Source organism: Pseudopodoces humilis, chromosome 15 (assembly GCF_049639895.1).
Source record: "Pseudopodoces humilis isolate 2021_Gansu_Grassland_sample_001 chromosome 15, ASM4963989v1, whole genome shotgun sequence".
NCBI classification, from domain to species: Eukaryota; Metazoa; Chordata; class Aves; order Passeriformes; family Paridae; genus Pseudopodoces; species Pseudopodoces humilis.
In genome coordinates, this window is record NC_142214.1 from 10,342,654 (window position 1) to 10,369,154 (window position 26,501).

At 37.1% G+C, this 26,501-nt stretch overlaps 1 protein-coding gene across 6 annotated transcripts in view; it reads right to left on the reverse strand.

Moving 5' to 3' along the window:
- Positions 1–26,501, reverse strand: part of TENM1 (teneurin transmembrane protein 1) — a 313,634-nt gene that overhangs the window by 205,001 nt on the left and 82,132 nt on the right. For 4 of the 6 annotated variants that reach the window (XM_014258759.2, XM_088062503.1, XM_088062504.1 and 1 more), the window contains one exon: positions 8,533–8,793. The exons of 1 other annotated variant lie outside the window; for it this stretch is intronic. In XM_014258759.2, the coding sequence (XP_014114234.1) occupies positions 8,533–8,793 (261 nt within the window). Of the gene's footprint in view, positions 1–8,532; positions 8,794–9,263; positions 9,351–26,501 lie in introns of all 6 variants that reach the window. One more of the 6 variants, XM_088062506.1, reaches the window with a different exon arrangement.

The following is a 26,501-nucleotide window of genomic DNA, read 5'->3' on the forward strand; positions in this document are numbered from 1 at the left end:
AAAAGAAGCAGCCTGCAGGAATTATTCAGTGTTCCCGAACCCATATTCTAGAAGAGCTAATTGTACACTTTTCCTCTTATGCTCATGTTACAAAGTGTAAAGTGAGGGCATAGAGCTAGATAAGATTTAATAAAGAAAATTAATATAGAAAATGCTGAATTTTACTTTGTAAGCCCTTCATATAAAAGCAAGTTGAAAACAAGCAGCATTCAAAACTGCTTTATTCTGAAAAATGAACTCGAATTTCATATAAAACTCATTCCTAACCTATTTTCTATTGCAGAAACTAGAAATAGGCTAATACATTTAGTTTAGCCTTCACTTTTAGAATAATACGAAGACTGCAGCCATAGGAAGCAGTCACTACGTTTCTTCTAGATGAAAGCTATTTGCTATTATTAATACTCCCCTTTTGTAAGATGGGGATATGGTAATATTCGCAACCCTGAATAATACAGATTTATGCTGATCTTCATCTTACTTCCAAGCCCAAGAGGAAATGACATACTAACAAATTTGAAAATGTAAGAAAATACTTCCTCGTGTAATTTAACACACAATGAATTAATGGGTAAAAATAAAAAAAATATTGGAAAGGAAGAATGAACAACCTTTCTCATCCACAGAACAATAAATTCTTAGATCTCACATAATCAAGAAAATGTAGTATTTAGATTACACCTAGCTAGACCCTAAAATGATAATTTTTCAGTATTTGTCACTTCTGTGTCCATCCTGTATTCATTTGCTAGATACCTTTTTATTTCACTTATGGTATTACAGCTTGGGCAAGTCAGGAGGCCATGAAGATGCTCAGAGAGTTGGAGCTAAGGAGACAGGCTTGGGCTAGAGAAGAGAAGGTTCTGTGGAGATCTCAGAGCACCTCCCAGAACCTAAAAGGGCTACAAGACAGATGGAAAGGGACTTTTGACAAGGGCATAGAATGAAAGGTCAAGGGTGAATGGCTTTAAATTGATAGAGGGTGGGTTTAGAGGAAATAACAGGGAATTATTTCCCTGTGAAGGTGGAGAAGCCCCACAGGGGCTTCTGAGGCTTCTGACACAGAGAAGCTGTGGCTGCCCCATCGTGGAGGTGTCCAAGGCCAGGCTGGATGGGGCTTGGAGTAACCTGGGATAGCTGAAGGTGTCCCTGCCCATGGCACGAGTGGAACAAGATGATCTTCAAGGTTACCTCCATTCCAAACCATTCTGTGATATGGCAGCTGTAAAGCATTTTGCCATGGGGATGGAAAGCTCTAGTTCCCTTTGTATTTAAAACCATTCTGGCTGACAGGGTAAGGAACCAAATGAGAGTAACCTGATCTCATTTATCTAGCAGCCTTAACTGATCATGATCATGATCATGATCATGATCAGCCTTAACTGATCCATGATCAGAGCTCACAAGTTTTCCCTTAGCCTTATTTTGCACTAATGATATTCAACTTTCAGCTTTAACAAGAACATCCGAAACTGTGATGAAAAACAGGTTCCAACTGGTAGAAACATCAATAATTTAAGACATATAAGGAAAATTGGTTGTCTTTCAAATTAAACTAAATAATTCCAAAGGACATACATATAAAATACGACTATAGGCTGTTTCTGTAGATCACATTGCTGATCTTCTAAAACATGTTAAAATTTAACCAAAATAGATGAGAAGCAAAAAGTACTGTACACTTAATAAAATAACATAAATAAAACATCAGGATAGACATGCTGACTGCTTAGAATGGAACTGTTCCCAGTAACACACTTGTCCAGAGATGTCCTCCTGTAGAATTCACAGTAAATGCTTAACAAGAGAAAAAGTATTTTGTTCAGTATTTGCCTGGTCTCATAAAGATTGTGAAATGAAAATTCAGACAATCCTTACACTTCTGCACTGCAGCATCCTGACAGAAAGCAGACATTTATCTGTCTATCCCATCTCAGTTTTCACCCCTGTGGCAGCCTAGATAATCTGAGGTCCCAAGAATTGCAGAATCACTGCAATATATTTTTGCACTGTAAAATATTTCTGGAGATAATTTTCCTTTGCATTCGTATCCAGAATACTGAGAAAATAAAAAGAATTTAAATGAAAGAAGGAGTGATAATTTATATTGCTGCTGGCTCCTTAAGACACATCCACCAAACTTCCTGCATCACATGGCAGGAAAGCCAAGAGATTTTTTTCTGAGCTTTAATGACAATTTACTGATTTCTGGAATAAAAATTATACCTGACTCTTCTCCTCAAGCTTTCCTTCATCTCCTCCTTCACAGCCATGAAAGTAAAAAAAAAAATCTGCAGGGATAAAAATGACACAACCTTGTGCAAATGCACTGATAATTTTTACTATGCTGCGGGCAAAGGTCATTTAGATTCTGGAACACAGAAAGTATTTCTTCTCAATTCTAAACACTGGTCCATTATCTTTATTGTAAGATACTAAATACTGATATCTGTCTTTAAATTAATGTTCATTGTGCTTAAAAGACAACCACAAAAAAGGGAACGTTTTAATACTGTGTACTGATTTTAATAGGCCACATTGTAAAGATTTAAACAGCAGACATGCAGATGCAATGCCCTTGGTAGTCAGAAAAAGCAATAAAGATGGCAATTTTAAAAGGCAAAATTTGCCCCGCAATACTGACAAAAAAGTCATTAGCTGAATTTCCATACATAAACAATGTCATAAATGGCTTAAATACTGAGGGCACAATCTCAAGACTTGCATGATATTGCAGCTGAGGTGATGCTGCAGTACTTACAGAAGCATCTCACACTTACCCAAAGCAATTCAGATAACTTACATGCTACCTTTGAGACAGTAACATTTCCAAAGGAACCACTCTAAGGTCAACAAAAGCATCTTACATTCTTAACAACTCCAGCAGAGCAGTTACCATGTCAGTGAATATGCCAATGCTCCCCAAAAGGCACTGCTATGTTACTGCAGGGGTTCACATGCTTCTTTTCACACCAAGCAGCCTTCTTTGAAATAACAGCAGAAGAAACCAACATAAACACTACCTAAAAACTAGAAGATCAAAAAAACTTCACAACAAAAGCAACAGAGGTATTTTATTAAGGGAAGATAAGTGGCCCTTTTCTGTCAAATACCTGAAAGTATCATAAATCAAATATCTGACAAGCTATAGTAAAATACGGAAGTTGAAGGAATTTCACCATGGGGGCTTTTGCATTTTATTGATGAGGTTGCCTTAATCTATTATGTGCCTTAAATGATCTGATAGGCAGGAGCGTACAAACAGAATGCAATCCATACCACAACAAAAAGGCAAAATAAAGCATACAACAAAGAGAAAAATATTAAATGAAACAGAGGGAATGGGATTAAGACCAATATTTACCTTTATATTTTCAAGGCTACTTACACATATTTAACCTAATGGGTCTACTTGCAAATTAGTAATTCCATTTTGTAATTGCACTACTATAAATAGAGAGTACCAGGACAGGAGCTAATGGATATGCTTCAGTCATCATTATTAAAAACACAAACCTGCATAAAGAGGCAGCCACATGCCCACTTCTCAGAGCACTGTTATTGTAATTTAGCTGTTAGTAATAATTTCCTGGAGAAATGAGAAATCCAGAGATCAGCTTAATGCCTGACTTGTTTACAAAATAACAGTAAATAACAGCAACATCAATTGCAATGTTGTCACTTTCTTACATTAAATACATGGCTTTTATGAAGAGCCAAATTCAAGCCTAATTTAAACAGGTGTGAATTCACGGTAGGTCTACTGACACACACCATGCATTAAATCTAAGCCCAGTCCTTAGCTAAATGCTCCCCATGCCTGCATAACTACAGTATTCCGAAAGCTGTGCTTCTCATAGAACATCAACCATTCTAGTATTTCCTTTACTAATTAAGTACCTTCATCCCTTTAACAGACACTTTTAAGATACTGAATATGAAGTGCAAAGAACTAAGGTGACTTGTCCAAAACTCACCCATCTGTCCATTAATCAAAAGGAAAAATCCCCAGAGATTTAGGGACAGTCAAAAGCGCCGTTAAATGGATCACTGCTCCCAGGCTATAAAACAAATACTTAGATGAATCACACAAGAATAATCTTACATGTTTCAAGCTCATTAAACTCAGCTTTGATCTGTAACCTACTAAATTCTCTACTACATCCACTTATTAATATATGGCTAATATCATAATCCCATTTTTGCAGTCTGCCGTTTAAAATGTTTGTTATTGTTAGAAGTATTGTTTCAAATAGAATCTGATACCATACACTCACATTAAGAAAGAATTTTCCAACAATTTATGTGAGTGGGCAAAAAGGAAAAAATTTATTTTCCCACAACTGTGTTTTTCCCCTTTTTGCTTTGTTTTTGAAAAGACAAGTATGTTATTAAAAAATGTCCCCTGACCAGATCTCACAAGCGATCTAATGTTACATTGCATGACCAGTGCTATTTCAGCCTGTACTAACACCCTAATTTCTTGCCTACGAATCTCAAAGAAGTCATTGTGAACGACAGCTAATACCCAGTCGTCATAAAATAATTCAGCCAAAGAAATTGAGCAGGAATCTGGATCAAAGACAAGACTGCATTTCACAGTACACTCCAGCACTGGGAATCCTGTAATCTCCTACTGGTTGTCACTGTGGTGTAGAGAAAGAGTAACTAATTGCATAAAAACATGTAGATGTCAGGAATGAGTCAAACAAGTCAGACTTAAAACCATGCCAAAGCAATATGACAAAATAAAAAAGGTTAAAAATTGTGTTATTGCAGGAATGGCTGAAGTTCCATACTAGCTCTCAGCTGAATTGTAGCAGCTGAAAGTAAAATAGTTGATGGCTGTGCAGATGTGCCAAATGTGGCTCAAAAACAGATTATGGCATGGCATAAATGCACTTGAGGTCAAATTGCTCACGTCACAGCTGCACAGACATCCTGTAAAGGAAAACATAAGAACTGAAGGAACTACAATGAGGAAGGTTATATAGACACAAAATGGACTGTGGGCTGCTCTTTAGTACACTACCTAGGGTGGGAGGCAGATCTGTGTCAAGATATGAAATTTTCAGGATATACCTGGAGATCACCCTTTCTGCAGATCAGGTTTGTATCCTCTTCTTGACCACATACCCCAGAAAAATAAACAAAGAAATAAATATATTTGCCAGCTCAGTAATCTGGCAGATGAAAGCACTGAACTTGATGTTCTAACATGCTGCAGTGACAGACACCACTGTACCAGGGAACTGAGGGCAAGTGCAGTCTTCAATGGAATAAAGGAACTATTTCAGATATGGTTATTCTGTGGTGTTGCTGTCTGAAATTTACATTCACATACTGACTGCTGAGTAACACTGTTTAAATTGAGCTATTTATACTATACCAGAGATAAGCAATGATCCCCAAGAAACTGGTCATTCATTTTGTGCAATTCAATGTATGTTTTGCTTACCCTCAGGCAAAGCTGAAGGCAGTCTGTGCACTAATAGGCTATTATTAGTTGCCATTAACTTGACAACACTAAATGGGAACGTTGGTGTTTCATACAATCTGTTCAATGCTGCCAAAACAACGAGTGTGTTTTAACAGTGATTACCACAGAGGTGGTGTGTCTATGAAGGAAAACAGTCTTCATATTCTCAAACTGGGCTACCCAGAATAAATAGAGAAGTATATATCCTGTGCCAGGGAACTTCAATCTAGATCTTAGAATGAACAGGAGAATGTCAAGAAGTAGCTAAAAAAGAAGAAAATTTTTCAAAGTATATTAGCTTCCAATCAATGCCATGAAAGCACATCTACTGGAGTCCACACACCATTAATTGTTCCAGTGCTACCACAAAAAGACCTATTCTGCATTTGTAGCAAAACTGTGCTCATAGAGGAAGAAAAAAAATTTAACCCAAACCCAAAACCCTACTGACCCTTTTAAAATATGGACAACAACATTTTCTCAAATGATGCAACAACTCTACCTTTCTCATTAATTTTACTTCAGCTCCAAATAGCTGCATCAACACACCATTTTGTCAATCCCTTGAAATCAAGAATTCCTAAATATTTTACAGCAATCAGAAAGTATCATGGAAACTAATATTTCATGTACTTCCAGCAACAGATCTTATGCACTCTCCCATTTCACACCAGAGTAGTTACTGGTGGGTGCAAAAAAACCACATTTCCATGGCAGAAACTGACATGGATAAATGCAGCATTTGTGTCTCTCTGATAAAGCCCCTGGCACAAAGGACTGCATAGAAACAGGAAGATGTGCCATCTATGACATAATTCAAATAGAGATTTATGAACTTCTGTATTCAAAGAGTGCTCTGTTGCTGAGTGCCTACCCAGATGAAAAACACACTGCCCTCTGAGTAGGAATCCTGGCTATGAACTTACCTGTGAAATAACAAATAATATAAACAAATATAGCTTGAACTGTGGTGTTCAAATTTATGCAGACATTAACTTTCAAGACTGTAATTGTTATAATGATTCAACACCACAGGAAGTACTGTTTAGTTGGCCCTGCTTGGAGACATCAAAACAGTTCAAGTGAGCTTGTGCTCCGTTTCTCACTCTTCCAACTTGGTATTGCCCTTGCTTTCCTCTCCCATCTATTTAGTTAAAATTGGTATTCAAGCACCTCAAGCATGAATCTCTGATTTAAAAATTGTTATAAGGCTTACAAGAAATGAAATATTAAAGCCACATGCAAAAAGACTACTCTATCTACAGCAGTTTAAATTGATTAAAAACAATCTCAGAGACAAACCTTTAGAAGAAACCATTTTTTGGTGGGGAAGCACAATGATTATGTGTCCCTATCTTAACAACACTTAACCCATGGTTCTTGCTACATCTGTGCAAGATGATGAAGATGCACTATTTACAGTAATTTTCATCTACAGAAGATTATTTAGTGGTACATGTACAACTAAGCAAAATATCATCAACACCCAGCTGCATCACTGCACTCCAGACTGAAATACAGAACTCTGTTATGTGCTTAATTTGCTTTCAATACTTCTGTTTCCCAGCAGCTTACAGGAGAAATATGTATTTCTTAGTCTAAATGGCACAAGTATGCACATTCCTTCCCTGCAGCATTCCCTTTCAACCACTTCCAGAGCTAAGGGGTGACCAATGCCAGGCAGACCAGATTCAATTCCTTCAGCCACCATCTATAACCCAATGTCTTAGGAAAACACAAACACGCAGTGTCCCTCAAGCCCAAACAAAACTTCCCTGTGCAACAAACACTTTACAGAGGATGGATCCCACAGAAGCAGGAAGCTGGAAGACAGGCAGCCATTGCACAGTGGAAATGGGGTTCCAGCAACACAATAAAATGTTGTAGCACAGGATGCTTAATTCTCAAAGGAATATTTAATTAGAAACAAGCCATGCACTAATATCTATTTTTTAACCTCAAGTAGATAATGTAATGTTTTTGAGCCTATATTGGACATTATTGTTGGTATTGGCAGACATCCAGGTGAAATTATATAATTATGAGCTTCGTCTTTGATAAATTCAAACATGTAAATACAGAAATGCCATCTATAACTGAAACCTCTTTCAGTAATATTAACCTTATGACTACAGAGGCACTAAAATATGTCATTGTCAACAACGAAGTGTCAATATTTAATGACATCTAGACCTGCCATAACATGCAGCTAATAAACACAGAAATTAAAATATCAGCTAAGCTTGTTGATCTTAAGCATGATAAATTTGTTTACTTACTATACTTTGTAAGGAAACAGAGTAGCTTTTAATCAATTTTAATGCAGAGATAAAAATATATGAATTCCCCACGTTATTTATTAAATAGACATTTTTCCCTTCTGTGACACACTAAATTGTAAGAAGAGTAAACATATACAAAAATCCTGAATGAGAATGAATATTTAGAAAACACACGTACACAAAAACCAAACCCATGTGACCCACAAGCCCACTCTCCATATGCAGAGAAATACAGAACTGAGATGCAACAAAGACCGGTTCAGTCTGTCCTACTGATAAAGACATGTCTTCAGGTGTAGCGTAAGATTACAGGTAAATAGAGAATTTAGGACTCCAGGTTGTCTTTTTCAAGTCACCTGGCTGAAGAGCCTTAAAGCTATGCCCAGAAGCCACAGGAGCAACTGTATGCAAAATGCGATATAAATGCACATATATAGATTTACTTTAGAACCTAATTCATAGGCCACCAAATTAAAATGATAAATGTATAAAAAAATGCATAAATTTTATGACATAAAAATGAAGAATGTGGGAAAGTTATTTGTCTCTAGAGAAACGATGTTTTAACAAAATCACTGTTTCATTTTTTTGTCTTATTTTCTAAATTATAAATACACCTTACATACAATACAGGGATCTAGGAATGAAGGGGAAAAAAAGAAACAAATCAAAACAGAAAAATGAAAGAAAAAAGGAAAATAAGAGAAGTAGACAATTACTTCTGAGTAAATAAAATTACTACTGAGTACATTAGAAGCATTTCTTTATTACCATTCTCCCCATCAGACTTCCTTTCATGGTCAGTGTCAGTGAGGGACAACGCTGAGTTTGCCCGGCTTGACAAGCAGGAGCTGTGTTCCGATTTGATCCCCCTCATCCACATCCTCAGGGCGACGTCCGGGGATGCGCCACCTTCTGTTTCCGTGTCCACATCCGAGCCCACCTCCAGCGGGTAACTGTGCTCAGCTACCCCATGTAAGTCAGTTTGATAGCCAGAGCACAGGATATGGGGAGTCTCGCAGAATTCCACGTCTGGAAAAAACAAAAGTTCAGAAAAAAATGTAGCAGTGAAAAGCAACATAACTTTGCTTTTCTTTTGGAGAATCTGTTTTGAGAATTAACACTGTTCACACTATTAGAAGATTTTTTTTGGTTAGTGACTTACTCTGATATCTAATCTACTCTAAGTACAATACAACTAGAAGAACATATAGTAAAATATATAGTGCTGCACTGTAATTGTGCCTTTTTATCTGATAGAAATATGTATTATAGCTCAAACGTACACACCCACACAATGATAGTTGCACATCAATTTACAACTGAAGTGAGCATCTGCAAACACAGATACTTTCTCACGTTTTGCCAGGAAGGTAGCAGCTCTAAATTAAACTCAGTATGTTTTTATCCTAGGGGAAGTGTAGCAAATTTGCCAATATGGATTTTACAAAATGATATTTAAAATATTTGGTTTAGCATGGAAGACAAAGAAGGATACTTACCATTGGCTTGCTCTTTGAGAGTGCTGTCCTTGCATATTCACACCAGTGGGTTTAGGTTCTCCAGTGCTGGTGGCCTACTGGAACTTCCTAGAAGAGCAGTGACTACTAGGACTGTACAAGGGCCATCTCATGACACCAAACCATCTGAGATTTGAGAGTTGTACAGTGCTACAAGTTATTCTTACTGAACACTGCAGCTGCTGGGCAGTAGAAATCCAAGGACAAACAGAAGGTGGACAGGACCCATAATGTGAATATGCAGAGGAAACAATCTCGAAGAACTACAGGTAAGTAACACACATCAACAAATTGCAACTTCCTTTGAGGTAGCCTCTGCATATTCTCACTTGTGAGAATCCAATTACAAATACAACTCACAGGGACTGTGACAGGGAGTTCTAATTAAATAAGGATTACAGAACTTCACTCCCTAATTGAACATCAGACCTGGGATGCCATCTTGAGAGACTAAATACAATATCAAATATGAATACAGTATTTCAGTTTCTAGAAAAGAAACACTAGAGACAAGAGTCACTGATCAAGACTAAGGACAAGTACTCTTTTCTACTAGTCATCCTAACTAAAGCTTTAATTTGCCAAACTAATCCACCTACCAGCTAGTGAGAGGAATGATTATGATTTTAAGCACTCTTTCTGAAATTAAAAAAAGCCCTAGTATTTTCTTGAAGGTATCAACCAAAACCTACAAACCAGATGCTAAAATATAAATTGAACCACCTGAGGAAATTTTATGTCATCTGTCTCTATATATCTTTCTTTGGCCATCCAAAAATTCCTGAAGGTCTTGGCTGTAGTCTTGGCTTTGAGCTCAGGGAACAGAAACCTCATTTGTGGAGGGCAAGGGAAGAAGGTGGGCAGCAAACAGAAAAGCATGGCCACAGCCTCACTTTCCTACAGGAGTCACAGAAGGTCACCTTGTCTTGCCTGGAGCTGCTGCACTGGGTGTCCCATCCCAGCAGCACCAGTCACCACTGCTCCTGCTCCTTTTGGACACATGTGGGGATCATTCCAAGGGCTCCATCAGTACTCTGATCTTCCCCTCTTCTTCACAGGAGGAGGATGTGATCTCAGCCCTATCCTCGAGAAGGTGAGACGTGCCTTCAGGAGCCCTGTCCTCCAAATCTCTCATAAATGCACTGAGGCTGACTCCAAGGTTAGGTGGAGATGGCTAAGAGAATACTATTCCAATATATCTGGAAGCAGTTGCATAGGGAATAGTTGGCATTTAAACTCTGTCCACCTTACAATTTCAAGGTGTGATTTCAAGAAACATCATCTGATCCTTCTTGCCCTTCAAAAGAGATCTTTGCTTATTTTCACCATGTGAGGAACTTCCCCACAATTAAAAATCTTCCCATAAATTCAAGAATCACCTCAGCTGATGACAGGTCCTCAGGGGGCAAGGATGCAGGCATTTTTTTACATGGCTGTCCCTTCAGGCAGATGTCTGCCATTAGCAGCCTGGGGCCCATGTTTGTATTTGCATATGCCAAGGGGAAAATTCATCCCAGAAAACCCACAAAATGCTAATTAGGTTACACATTTTTAAGAAGGACAGAATTTACCCTTCAGTCTGTATGTTAATTCCTTTTTTATTTTTTTATGGCAAGAGAATTTTTATATTATAACTCATGTTCAACTCAAGTTTAACACAATCTATTGCCTTAATAGTCTATTTCTTAAGTATACAAGCCTTTTCAGGATTTTAACTCCCACTGGATGCATTCTCTGAAAAGCTTTTACAATGGCAGAAGTGGCTGCTGTTAAGTCTGCATAGCTAACCTTTTTACCTAAAATACTACATATTTCCACAAGGAGATAAAGTTCAAGTAGATTTATGATAGATTCAGTATACCACAAAGACATAAACACAAGAGAAATGAGAGAACATTAATACAAAATTCAAGTTTTTGCATGAACAGAGAGAGAAAAAAGTGGCAGTTATGAAGATGATGAGAGGATTTTTTAACTCTTGACCCTCATGGTGCCAACTGTAACACAATCATTAAAAAAACAAGTACTTTATCTCACATTGATACTAATTTAGTTTTACAAAAAGCAATGCATGAAGAAATATAAAAAATCTAAAGACTAAGGTAAAAGAAAAGAAGGCTTTGTTAAAAAAAATAAATTAGCATTTCAATTAACAGACACCTTTCTTTCTACATCTAAATACTATTTTTTATTTAAAAAAAAATAAAATTCCTCAGAGATAAGCAGTTAAAGAGAAGTTGGACAGTGGTGCCTCTGCTATTTAAGGCTGATATGAGAACTGGGCAGCTGACCTGGCAGTTCTAGCACAGCTCCAGCTTTGCACACTAACAGAGCTACTGAAAACTCCAGGCAACTCATGAAGGGCTTTTTTATTATGCCATCAATTTAGCCAGCATTACAGTTAAAAACCTATAGTTAGGATTATCATAAAGATACAAAACACTTATCCCAGTGCATCGTCAGGACTGTTTCTCTGTCCACTGTATGGTCAGGAGTAATTCTGTGCTAGCTACTCTTTCTGCAACTCTTAGTTTTTCTGGTACAGGTTAAAAAAAAAAAAAAAAAAAAAAAAATTACCCTAGTGAAAGACCATGGAGGCCCTTCTCTCCAGCCCATTAATTCTGCAAACTTGGACTTGCAGGACTTGTGGAATCTCCTCAATGTTGCCATTATCCAAGAATTTTGCTAATTTATATCAACTAACTGGGAATATAAATAAATATTAATTTTGATAAATAAATATTCAGAACAGAGAAAAAATAACCCAAAAACAAAGAAGACAGAAGAAATATAAAATGAGTGTATAAATAGTGATGGGCATGAAGAACCTTCCTTTCCAATTTTCCTATTCACGTATGGAAATTATTATTTTGTATAAATAACAAAATGATAAATAATCATTTAAATTACTTAATTGACCTATGTGATCAACTAGAGAAAGAGCTTACAGAAAAATATAATTTATTTATAAACTGGAATAGTTTGACATCTTGCAATTAGGTGCCTTTTATGAACTCCACCATATAATTAAGCAATTGCAATTTATTGATTTTAAAAGTCTTTAAACATCACTGATTCATGAATTAATTTTATTCTTGATTCTTGGTATGAGGTGGTTCTTCTGAGGATGCACTGTGCTCAAACACACACAAAATCAATTCTCTGGATGAAAAAATACAAATTGCTCTTTCTGCAAATATAAAATTTTAAAAGAGACTAAATAGCTCAAAGTCAAGGAGAAAATATGAGTACTGGAATTTTAAATCCATGATACGTATCTGGCCTGGTGTTCTCTTTCAGACTGGAGGGTTTTTGAGAACACTGAAAATATCAGAGTCTGGGGAAGAGAACAAGTAAGGAACTCCAGAAAGGCATATAACACACATTAACCTGAAAAGCGTCATGTTTATAGCTTATATCTGAGGGAGTATATTGGGAATGCAAGGGGAAAATATCCCAAAAATGCACTTTTGTTTATGGGTTGGGAATTTAGTGTTACACTACAACTTGATGTATATTTTTCACATTGAACTTACTCCAGTGCTTTAATCTGCAGTGTATTATATGTGCTACTAAACAAGCAGAATGACAGACCAGCTACTCTTGGTGTAAGAGACTCACAGACATTGGGAGGGAGGGAAGGAGTGAGGAAGAAATGTAAATAAAAAAAAACCAAACCTGAAGTTTGCCTTCATTTTTGGAAGCAACATATATGCATTCTCCTAAATGAGAAATTTTGAGGGCTATTGAGCACTTTGCTAAATTTCATGTGTTCAACAGCCCTTAAAATTTCTCATTTTTCACCTGAGGACTGTGGCTTACTGGCTGGTTGCTGGACTTGAGAATTAAATGTGCAGAGATCTTAAGCTACTTTATAAAGGCATTCATGAAACACAACCTGCTACATACATTTTTTGAATGCTTTTCTGTATATGCTTTTTGTTTAGTCAAAGATCTTACTTGTTTCCATGTTGAAAACATACCACATCTTTCCTAGAACAATATAATTCAAAGACATTAAGCTCCAGTAACCGTCCATACAAAGGTCATTGAAGAAGCAGCCAAAAATCAATTAATTTTCAAAACCACATTACACTGAATATTAATTTGTTTTAGAAATCTCATGTTTATCACCAATTGCATTATTACTACAGTCTGGAACTGTTTCTCAGCTGCATATATTTTAGTAAATAAAAACTGATATACATATTGCACATAAATAACCATATAAAATACACCATTTGAATTTTTATACATCTATAGCAAATGCATTGTATTGCACATTTTATTTTGCTGTATTTCAACTTTTCCTTGCATTCCCTTATTTATGTAGCTCACTTTCTTACATTAACCTCCAGTTACCAGCAGAGATGATAGAAAGTTCAAAAATATCAGTAATAACAATTAAAGGAGGAATAAAGGAGGAATCAGAGTTTGTTACAACAATAAGGAGTGAAATTTGCAGGTCAGGCAGCTACGGAATAGGAAAGGAGGCTGCACTTTCAGGAAATTCTTTGGCTTGTGAAACCTACAAAGAAGAAAAAGACTTTATTCTTCAGGTCCTTCCCTAGAGGCACCAGAGGATGAGGTTTCCACTCTTGCCTCATGGAAAATATCTTCCTAGATATCTTCTTCAGACTAATTCTACAAGTTTTAAAGAAAGAGCACAGAAGTAGACTGAATCTCTTAAATTTTTCTCCTGGAGTCCTCAGATATTAATTTTTATTTTTACTACTGTTGAAATCAACATAAATATGGAATTTTTGCACAGAAATCATCTTGACCCTATGGGGACATAGATGAACTTTGTTTGTCCCCAAAAGCACCATATTCTATTGGAGATCACTTGAAATTTTTAATGTTAGAGATTTTGTTTTTCAAGAGTTTCTCAACTAACAAGATGCCAGAGGAGGCATCTTTGGAGCTACAGTGTGGATGCAGCAGGTCTCATTTTAATTTAGGAAGCAACACTCTCTGTACAGTATTGGTTAGAAATTTAATCCTTGAAATTCAAATACATCTGAATTATTACTGGCTATGGCCTTTACTACTCCATAATGTGGCTTTATGAGGTAAAATACTTCCATTCACAGGATTCTGTTAAATAGGAATTTCTACTGCAGGTACTCATAAATATCTCTCCTTTAATGAATTTTAAAGTTATAAAACCATAGCAAATGCCAGGAATTAGCATTTAACCTAAATTTCAGATAAAGGAAACCAACTTATTCTCAAATAATGACCACACTAACTCTACCCTACTAAAGACAAGAGGGTAAAAACACAATTATCACAGATGAGAAAGAACCTCAATATCATCTGTGATGATAAATTGAATTCTTTTAGTATTACAGATGAACTAGAGTCTGGAAAAGCTTGTCTTACAATAGATTCACTTAGAATTTAATTCTCCATATGCAAAAATCTATTAAAAAGTTAAGGATTTTAAAGAAAAAATATTTTCTGTTTCTAAAAGCTCTATCATAAGAGAAAAGTATTCCAACACCAGAATTCAACAACAACAATAGAATGACTAGGCTGGAAGAGACCTCCAAGATCATTGATTCCAGTTTTCATTCAAGTATTTTAAAAGCTCCTTGGCTCTAAAATAATTTTTCTATTGCAAGTTTTGGCATTTCCATTGTGTTTGAGGGAAGCAACAGATAATGAATCCTGTCTTCTTATGATTAAATTTTCAAAATTAAACACAGACATAACTAAGACTTTCATGAAGGGCACTAGAACTATGAATCAAACTATGTCAAGCAGATTAACTAACTTTTCCTTTTGAAAGAGTTTCACATGAACAAATAGTCTTCCTCAAGATTAAGCAGCATGTGAAGCAGGTGGGTACTTTACTGCTACCTCTAGTCCAGTCCAGCATTCACAATCCTCAACAGGCAAAGCTGATGTTGTGATTCTATCTCGTTTTCAAGTCTGTATAGCACTTCAGACAAGAAAGGCTGACAAAACAGAGTGCAGAGTACCAACATTCTTCAAAGTGAAATTACCCTCAGATTGTTGCTCTGTCCCTACAAACTTGAATTCAACTCTGCCATGCTTTTCTGGTAATAATTTCTGAAAGCAGTTAAAATTAAACCAAAATCCCTTTCATTCAAACCTCAGTTTTAGAAGTCTGTGACAGCTAAGCATGACAGGTATCACTTCCTAAAACAAGAAAGAGACAAAGATATGAAAATGATGTCTATCAACAGTTTTGATTCTGGTTCATAAAATACATTTAAAATACACTGTTTATATCTCAAAATACTGAAATTTCTTAGTTTTTAAAATTGCAGTCAAACCAGTAACTTCAGATACATGAGCACCAAAATCTTTTTAAAATAAAAGATGTGAAAAGCAGGTATCTTTATAAATTTCACTGATATAGTTTTAGAAGGCTACACATGCATAAGTCTAAACTAAATTTTAATTTTCAGGGCTGTAAATCCAGAAGTTAATTCTATGCAGCCAGTGGGCCAGGGTAGCACTTAGGCTTTAGGTCATTGTGACTGTCTCAGAGTAAGCATCTGGCAAGTGCATAAGTTTGTAATAGTGGAAAGACTTTTAGAGAGCTGCTATCAACATTGATTTACCAGAAATCTTCTCCTTTACCGTTGGGACATTCAGCAGACCTGAGGCACTCAGATCACAGACACTGCTCAAAAAGAATCATCAGAGTAGCTCAGCTCCTCACCTTAACTTTCACCAGCAACTACAAAGCTCTAATATAATTTTAAAGTAGCTTAAGAGAGTATCAAGGGTACTGCTAGCCATCTTCCTTTGAAGTGACATGAATGGAAGGCAGAGAGCAAAGGGAGCCAGGCTGGAGAAGAGGGAGGAGGTTTTGATCCCCTTGTGCCAGTTTCAGTGAGTGATCAGTGAATGAGTCAATTCAGCACAAGGGACCAAAAGGCTTCAGCATGACTGCACTGACCAAGTCCCATTTCTTCACATTCCAATTAACTGTTAAAAATGCTGAAAATTAGGAAAAAGTATTTGCAAGGGAGAAGGTATCACTGAGAGGTCTAAGCACGTAGAGGCAAAATCCCTTAAAGGAAGAGATGCCTGACACCAGCAACACCTTGTGTAGTGAGAATGGGAACCAGGGAACAGCATTTGTGCACAAGAGCACAAGAAGCGGTAGCTGCTGCCGTCCCAGAAGCAAGTAGAACAGGAGCAGCACCCTGCCCTGGGGCAATGACTGCTGGCCAGACAACCAGACTATGAAGCATTTTAAAACTATCTCTTAGATGAGGCTTTCAAGACACCGGGTTATGCCCCAAATATAAAACCAGAAATCTAGCTTTGTCTTGTGATTTTGAAAATCCAATCCATGAATCAATTTTTCACTGTTGAAATATTCCATTTTCCCCATAAATTTACTAACAGCTTTTTAGTGTTTTTCCACTGGAAAAAAACCTGAAATCAGACTGCAAGATGCCCCGTAATAAAACTTGGGGCAACTAAACAGTTTGATTCTGACTTATGTTTGATTAAGGGTGCAGGTATGTGCACTTCTTTTTCCTTTTTTTTTCTAGATTATGCAAAAAATTTACATGTGGGGGCATGAACTTAATAAATTAACATCTATTATGAAAGCGGTGTATTTTTTAATTTAAACTGATCTGCTAAGAAACATTCAGACAAACAAATTCACCCTTCAGATTAATCTTGGAAGACGAAAGAGAAAGCATGAGCATGTGCACAAGCTCCTCAGCACTTCCATTCACATCCAATTACATCCTGCTGTCAATTTGACATCAGTGAGAACACATGGAAGACAACTTGGCATGTCTGTTCCATTTGATCAGCCGACTGGGGACACAGCTTGTCAGTCAAACAGCCCCTCTTCCCCCCAGATCTTTTGAGGGTTTTGTCATCAAATGTTCCATCTGATCAAGAGATGGGAGAGCTAACTGCCTTCACATAATTCTGACCACTTCTACTTCCTCCTGTCCTCAAGTTTTCGGTTTACCAAAGAAATTTCAATAACAGCAGTTCAATCTAAAAGGTCAGCTCTGCTGCAGTTTAATATTAGAACAATCGAATGAAAATCTTTGGGTTTGCACATGGTATTTTTACATGTACAATCACAATAACTTTTTTCAACTGTTTAACTAATTTTTTTACAAGATCTTTATTAGATTTTCTGGTATTCCCTGACATTTGTTCTTCTACACTGTATTTCTAAAGGCAATTATGTTTGTTATAAAGACTACTACATTCTGTATCTGCAACTGCAAACCACAAAATTGTTGGGGCTTATATCACCAAAATGCATCAAAGAAATTCAGCTGAAAGTGGTGGCACCATTCCAGCTGTGTACCCCCAGAAAATAATTTTGGGGTAATCTTGCATCACTACGACATCACACAACATCATTATCAATTCAGTTAAATAAATACATCTTAAAACATATACTATCCTAAAATGCATATCATGACTACCAAGATGAAAATTTGATACATTTTTGTCAGCATGATAAAGTTCTCAAGCATATAATATGGTATCTACAAGATTTTCCATCTCAAGATTTGATATAGAGCTCCCAAAGAGGGAAGTGCCACCATCATTCCAGTGCTACACCAAAGGGCATTAAGTATCAAAATCAAAAGACTTCTGTACATTGTCATGAAGTTTAAACAAGTATGAGATCCCATAATCTAGCATCAGAACTTAGCCCAACTTTGGGAACACAGCCACAACATGATGAAATGACTCCAGTATCACTAGGAGCACTTGACCACAATTTTTACAGCTCTAGCCTTCTTTAGTTTCCCTGCCATTTCTTAATGAGAGCTGTAATTGTTTTAAAATACTAAATCGCTCCTTTAGACCTGTGGCATTCATTTTAGCAGCAATTCTAGCCTCTGACTTTGAAACCTCCAGCCTGAGATTTAACCACCGTGCTTTAATCTTTCACAAAGACACAGCCATACAGTTGATATGGGAAATGACAAGTCACTGACTGACACTGAAATAGTTTTCTCTGATTCCTCGATGTTGACAATTAGCAGGCAGGCACCTACTCTTTCTAACGCAAATCAGAGGTAGTGTTGGGTACCTGCAACTAAAACCAAATCCCCTTCATCTTCATATAAATAGATACAAATATATTGCAAATGTGTAGAAAAACAGCTGGGAGGCTGACTACCTAATATGAGAGAGCTCGAAGTTGTTACCAACTTTGTTAGATAAATCCTGAAAAAGGAAATCAGAAAATGAAATAATTTGTATCTTAACAGATTGAAAGCCAAGGAAGATCTGCCTACAGTATTACACTGCCCATAAGATCTCCTTCTAAAGTTTTCCAGCATCTGCCTTTCAGTCATTTATGTGTGGAACAGAAGCTGCACACTGGTGTCTTTCTTCATAGCTAACATACCTTGGGTGCTACAGCTGTGAGCCTGTGAGCTCTCCATAATTCTTGGTTCTGTAAAGGTGCTCGATCAACGATGCTCAGGAAGAGTCAAAGTTAAGAGCCTGCACTGCAGCTGAGACTAACACAAAGAAAATAAATCAAACCCAAATGGCACTAACATATTAACCTACAGTGCCTCTGTAAACTCTGTCATGCCCTGAAGGAAAGCTTGCCATGGGCTGATAAGCAGAGCTCACACTCTGTATTGCCAGAAATACTTTGTGCCTCGTTATTAAAATATTCACACAGTTGGAGGTGAACTAATTGAGGCAGTGGAGACAGTAACACAGAAGGCACTTAAAATGTAATTAAGCCATGATCAGAAAAGGGGCACATAAGGGAGAAAGCACTGAAAACAGAGACTCCAGAGAAAACACCAGATTCGAACAAAAATGAGAGCAACTGTGTATTAAACCATGTTCAACGACATTTATATGTACTGCTAAAAGAATCTGTGCAGAATTCAAACACTAAGGCCACAGATGATCAGGAAAAAGCACAATATATACATTTGGTTTAGAGGAACTTCATATACTTCAACGCGTGCCAAGGGGACAGGTGGTTTGAGAGGAAGAGGGCCCCACCCTCACCTGAGCAATTCTCAATCATGTTGGAGATCTAAGAACAGGAATGCTATAGGAGTATTCAGTGTCTGAATTATTTCAGTTTTATTCTGTGAAAACACAGTTTAGCTCTACTGTTGGCTGTTCTGGAAGGACTGCAGCAGCAATTGTTTCCTCCACTGAAAAGTCCAGCTCACACATGCACTCACTATATTAAGGAGGGGGGAAAAAAACCCCAGAACGAAAAGACTTAAAACATGTAACTACAAACTTCACAGTTTTAACACATGCAGCATATTCTCTTTGTAATAAACATTGCATTTCAGAGGGACTTAGAGACAGACCACAGAATTAAGTGTCTATTTTTCATTCAGTTTAACTATTTTACAGGGAAAAAACATATCAGAAACCCCCCCAGGCTAATATCCAGTTATGCAAGATTTTTTTTTTTTTTCAGATCAAGAAAAAAAGGAACCTATGTAAAAAAGTTTCTTCTAGCAGATAGCACTATGCGTTAACCAGACCTTAAAACCTTTTTCCATTGTTTTTTCCCATTAAATTTGTTTCATTCAAATATGCAGAGTGCAGAGTCTTTACAAAATCCAGTTCCCCACAGAATGTACAAGTCACATGTGGATTTTGCCTTTTTTCACAATTTTTCCATTTAGTATTGTCTCATTTCCCTACCAGCTACTTCACCATTTCCTGAGCTGCAACATCTCGTGCTGTGTCCAATATTAGACACAGCAGTGACAGAGCAAATGGGAAATGAACAGCACAGCTGATCAGGACAACTGGCAAAGGATGCAAGCAGCACATCCAGAAGTGGCTGTCAATGAAAAACCCCCAACACATTTGGTTGCAGGAGATTAAACAAGGGATCTTTAAAAACACAGCAAGATCCTCGCTGACTTGACTAATCAGACAGAGCTCTGAGAAACCAGCCTGAGTCCTATTCCAGAGAGCACATGAACTGAGCACTGAATTAGGAGCAGGCATTTTCAGTGCTGGCACTCCCAGTGGAGGGAGAAGGAAGGGAGGATGGACTTGAACTCAGTGGGTTTGAACACCATAGTCTTCAACTACCTTGTCAACAACATACACATTCAGAAGAGTATGTACACCCCACAGCTGTCCCCTTCCCACATCTCCCTGCTTTTCTTCAATTCAAAATGAGGAATCAGTGGACAAATGCTGGGACAGACAACTAAACACTGAGTGAGAAGCAACCTGTCAGATGCTCTGCTACTGACTAACTGAAGAGATACTGGCCAGAAAATGTCACAAGTCAGTATTTTCCTGTTTAATACAGTTGTCTTCTTGCTTAGACTAGCTTGCTGAAATTACAATGGACACATTTACTAAACATGTTTTGAGGCCAATTTTAAAAAATAATGATACAAACATTGTAAAATTGTTCTGAATGTTGTCAAAGACATCAAGTTTGTAAATGCCTCATTTGCAAACAATCTGCTGCTGAACTCTAACCAGTTCAGACACTTACTGATCTCTTACCACTATAATTGTAGCTATTTAGCACTTTTATTCATTTAAATGATAACAATAACGACAGTAATAATATTTAGAGAATAGAAAGAAAACAGTATTTATGTATATTTTTTATCCTTTAGTAGGACCTATCAGCCATTAAAATGTATTTTATGCACATAATTCTTCCAAAAATATCGTAAAATTAAACTGAAATATAGGTACTTGCTAGCAACATTATTCCACTCAATTGACAATTGGTTAAGCCATTACTACATTCAGTTTAAGGACTGAGATTTCTTTTAGTAACTACAATCTTGTAAAAAACTTAAAAATCCTGAAATATATTGTCTGAACACTCAATTGATCACATTGGGTATCTAAACTGGAGCACCAAGTTACAGCAAACAAGTGCCTTCTTGGTGGCCACTGTGCTGTTAGCTCAGGTCAGGGATTTAGGGAAGCACATGCAAAGATGAGTGGTAGGTACCTCTCTTTTTTTTTCCTAAAGAATTGCATAAATGAAGAGTTTTCTAATCCTTATGATGGTCATTTGACCCAAATCTGATAGCACATATGATCGAGCATCATTAAAGCATGAGGAATCATAAGCTCCATGCTGCCAAAACAGTGACAGCAATGATGGGTTGCATGAGAAGTTTGGTCTGTGTGAGCGGAGCTGTTCAAGGATGACAATAATTACCTGTGAAATGAATATTCATCACATGGGTGAATTCAAGGCTGAATAATATTTCACTGGATAGCTGGGATAATGTTAGGCAGAAGTTGGCCAAAGCTGACACAGCTCTCTTTGTACCGAGGTCTAGTGCAGCTGTATGACACACAGATGGGTGCCAGGAATTCATGAACTGGAGACACAGCCTGCAGCAGGCAGAGCTACCACCCATTACAGTTTGTAAATACAAGCTGAAAATTAGCTAAATAGCTTTTTTATTCCTGAATGCATGCCCATCCCTACACCAAGAAATACATCACTGCAATTATTTCTGCAAGCAGTAAATAGCGTTGGGGTACCCAACACCAGCCCTTCCTTTTCTCGACAACTCCAAAATCTCTGTCAGAGAACACCTTCCTTCTTTACAATAATAAAATTTTTCAGAGGCAACCATTTCTAAAGGTACAGCCAGTCTCTGCCAACTTCTTTGTGAGCAGCACAAGCCTCCAGCCAGCTGAACACCTGGCAACTGCCCCAAAAGCACAACAGCCACCACTGAGGGACTGAAACAGGACACTTTCAATTTTAAATGTTTTCCTTATTTTTTAATAGATGTTATTAGACTGGGGGAAAACAAACCAATCAACTAGCCAACCCAAACCCCCAAAAAATCCCAAAGAAAATGTGTGCCAAAAGTCCTCAAATGCCATCAATGAAGTAGTAAAAGTGTGGGGATGAGCCAAGAGATACTCTAAAAACAGTGAAATCTTCAAGAGTCCAATCCAGCAGCTAGGGCATAAAGATGCACAAATAATTCAGTAAGGCTTTTTCTTTTAATTGTCTGAAAGCAGATTAGTTTCCTTAGCATACAATAAAAGTAAAACTATTAGCATCCATCCTTGAATACCAACATTCTACAGATCAATAGCCAACAATCCAACAATTAACTGCAAACTTTTAAGTAACTGCTGCTACAGTATCAGCTTAAACTCACACCTACAGGCATAATTCTCACTGTTATCAGGTTGAATCATATCCCTAGAATCAACATCTCAATTAATCCTTTGAGAATCTGTATGCAAACCAAACCAACCAAGTAAATCCTACAAATAGTTCCTTTCCAAAGCCACTAATTACACACTTCTGACAAAGGTTACTACTCAAGGTTACGTACTGACACACACAATACATAATTCATAATATACTCATTTGTTGTTAAAGAATAAATATTATTTTGTTATTTACAGTAGTGAAGGCAAAGGACTATTTTCATATAGAATTATTATTAAAGACAGGCACGTGATTTTTTGTATTTTTATCCATAAACAGACATAGGAAATTAATTTTCTCTTGTATCTTCACAGCAAAATTCTACAAAAAAGAAAGTCTTAATCCAAAGTCCACAGCAAAATACAAAAATATGTGTCAGATAGTTTCTCCTAGGACTAAAACCACAAACCTATAAAAATTAACAGATTAATTTATTAAGGAAATTAATAATTAGGAAATTAATTTTTAAAATCAATAAAACCCCCAAAATATCTGTGAAAATTCCTCAAGCTAAGTTTAAATGTTGGGGAAGCAATGCAAACCATCATCAGTGTATCAGAACACCAGCTTGGTATAAGGCATTCTTGAATAAGGATGTTTAAGTTACTATGTTCAGTTTTAGCTTTACCTGCAGAAATAGTGTAAAGCTGAAAGTTCTGCTTGTGCCAGCTGGGCAGGTGAAGGGCAGAGTGTCCTTCATCACAGACACAAGTACAGGGTGTTCTGACCTTAAACTATGCTGTGCTCAGTGACATCATGCAAACAGATACCCCAGTAAATTTATTACTTCTTTGTTTATTTTACCTTTTTCACTAGAACTCACTAAGTATTAATAAATATAGAACTGGCTCAGAAAATTTGGATACATGGGAGGAGAAATGAAATATATTTAATGCAACCAAGATATTCTTCATGTGGCTGCAGTCACAATGGGAGGAGAAATATTGTTATGCATGTGTTTTCATCACAGCTCTTACACTAGGTAACAGACATGATGGTCATCCAAGATATGCTCACATAAATGAAGACTTATCCAGTAAGAACAGGCAGTTACTTTCCTTTTTTCCTTTCTCAATTGCCATGCAAGGATTTTTTCATACCATGCCCTTCTCTTTATGAATTCTGTATCTCCTTCCAGAAGGAGTAGAAGACAAATTAATTTCAAAATCCATGCCCAAGTACAAAATGCGAAAATATCAGCAAGAGGAAATAACTAATACATTTTGCAAGCAGCAGAGGTAAATACCTCTGGGGGCAACTATTAGTCAACATTTCTAATACTTATCAATTTAAACTATTAGTTATTTACTCCAGTTACACAGAACAACCCCAGATTTGTTTGAAGTTCACAAACATGTGCACATACACTTCTGATTTCTGCCTTTCCTTTAATGTTCTGCATCTCCATATATCCCAAAAAATCTTACTAAACATTTTCTGGCTACTTTTCTGGACTAAACAGTGTAAGGTACAAGACTGTTCCTTAAAGCAATGCAGGTAGAACTTTTACTATTGACAATACTACAAACATATCTAGTGATAACAATAGTACTAACAAATACTAGGAACAGCAAATATATAAACTCCAACAGAAACAATGTAAGGAAAACACTGGGAAGAAATTATAAAAATAATTCCTATCTCTACCTGAATAGAATAACTGATTTTTTTATTTAGTTCCTTTGCAAGGAAAGATCAACACAGTTCACACTGGACTTCTGTGTTCAAGAAGTCCCAGCAGCAGGAGGTCCAGATTCCTCTCCTTTCCCTGGTATGCAGGAAGGGTGTTTTTGGCACTTCAGTCTCAAGACAGACTTGTCTCACTTACAGGGGCCATGAGCAGCACAACCTGATGCTGATCTTGAACTAGTAACAGCCCTCCCTTGTCTTTAAAGCAAAGCGAACACTCCTGGCTCACAGGACTAGGCTTTCCCTGGCACTTCAAAAATCAAATGTGGAGCAAAGCACCTCACATTGATAAAGTCAGTGGCAACACAGAATCCAGCTTGTCAGATACTACTGTCTTCAGTTTTGAGAGAGAAAGACAATGATTTCTATAATAGTCAATTTCTGAGTACAATATTTTGACAGTCCAGTTGCTAATGTTCTTTCTTACACATGCAACTTCCGTAAAGGTCATCAATTCCAGGACATTAATACTGAATAAAGCATAGATTTTAACAAAACTTATAATTTACATCTGATTAGTCACAGTGCTAATAGTATAATTTGAATTTGCTGGCTTTCTAATAATCTCTTGGTGACTTTCACAGTCACTTTCTATTTTGATATGTGACTTTCCTAAGACCTCAGACTGTTTTTCCTGGGGTTACAGCTGGAAGTGACTACAGCAGTGTTACTTAGTATTCACATGTTTTGTTATGCAACTGGTGTTTGGGTGGGTAGGGGCAGTGAAAGAATTGTTCTGCTTGGGTTAACTATTACCTTATTCCTTCCATGCTGTTTTAGCAATCTGAGTTAAAGCTACATCATCCAGTTGTAAAGCCTTCCTAAAGAGTGTCAGTCAGCAGGAAACTGATTTTAAACAACTTCCAATAAAACCGAAATTCTGAAAAGAGAACCTTAGATTTTAAATCACATTCACAGTTTATTTCACATAAAGACCTAAGTTCAGAAGAATTTGAGCCTCTTTCTCAAAAGAAAAACTAATTCAAGCTCTATATTGTTTAGGGTACACCCACCACACTGTTTATCCAGATATATAGCAGTGTCCTTGTCTCACTGAGCTACTTCCTGACAGTTCTTTATTTTGAGATGTACAAAACCTTCTGACAGATACATAAATGAGAAACCCTGGGAAGAAATGTTATTTTGTTTCAGCATCTGCTCTACAAATGAAGATAAGCAAACCAGATTCCTAGTTCCAGAAAATGACAGCTCTTCTTTCTTTCAAAGAGAGTGACATGAAAGACACAGCAAGAGAATGTACATTAAACCAGACTTTGGGGCAGAGGCAGAGTTGCGTGCTGGTTCCGCTGTTCTGACACCCACTCCTTGGTGCTTGTTCCTATCTTGGTTTAACCCTTGACATCTTGTAAGGAAGAAGCTCTATTAATACAACAAGAACATTTAACAGATACAACTCCAGGTTTTGACAAACAGAATTCCAAAACATTAACTCAAAAGTTTAAGCCTCTCCTGTAGATATTTCATCAGTATTCACAGGTTACTGTAAAGGTTGCTATATGTCACAGAATCATAGAATGATTTGGGCTGGAAGGCATCTTGAAGATCACATAGCTCCAATTCCCCTGCTATGGGCTGGGATGGCACTCACTACATCAGGTGGCTTAGGGCCCCATCCAACCTGACCTTGAACATGTCCATGCACGAGTCCTCCACAATTACCTCGGTTCCAGTTACACTGGCTGTGTTACTGTGCATGCTTACTTTTATGATTTCTGGCATTTGACACCATGGAAAACTGGTGATTCAGAGAAGAGAACGGAAGTTGAGATAGTTTGTATCTGTGCACTGACAAATGGATTGTTAAGCTTGTGTAACATCTGGAGAATGCTTTTTTTATTCTTTAGATGAGGTTTGTTAACAAGGGATTGGAAATGCACTGTGATCCTTTGCTAGTATATTTCCTGTCTCCGTGGGTTTTTTCTCACTTTTCCCTCTCTCTCAGATACTCACTTTTTAAATCAGAAGAATTACTTATGAGAATGAAACTATTTTTGATTGTATGAGGCATTTTTTTTCACAGAGATGATGGCAGCTGAGACAGGATTGGAAGCAGCTGTACAGGAATGGTGACAGCAGGTTACGAGCTTTTGAAACATGGCTGTGATCTAGGAAGGGAGCATCCACTTCAGCCTCGTGGGGAAAAAAGTGCCTGCACAATCAGTTTGCTCATGTATTCTGATTTGATGAAGGGAAGGAGAAGCATTCCCCCATGAGATTTCAAATGCAGGCACAAACATACAGTTTTCTCACTCCAGTTATTCCAAGAAGAGAAATTTCCAATTACTTGGCAAATCAAGAAAGAGTCTCTG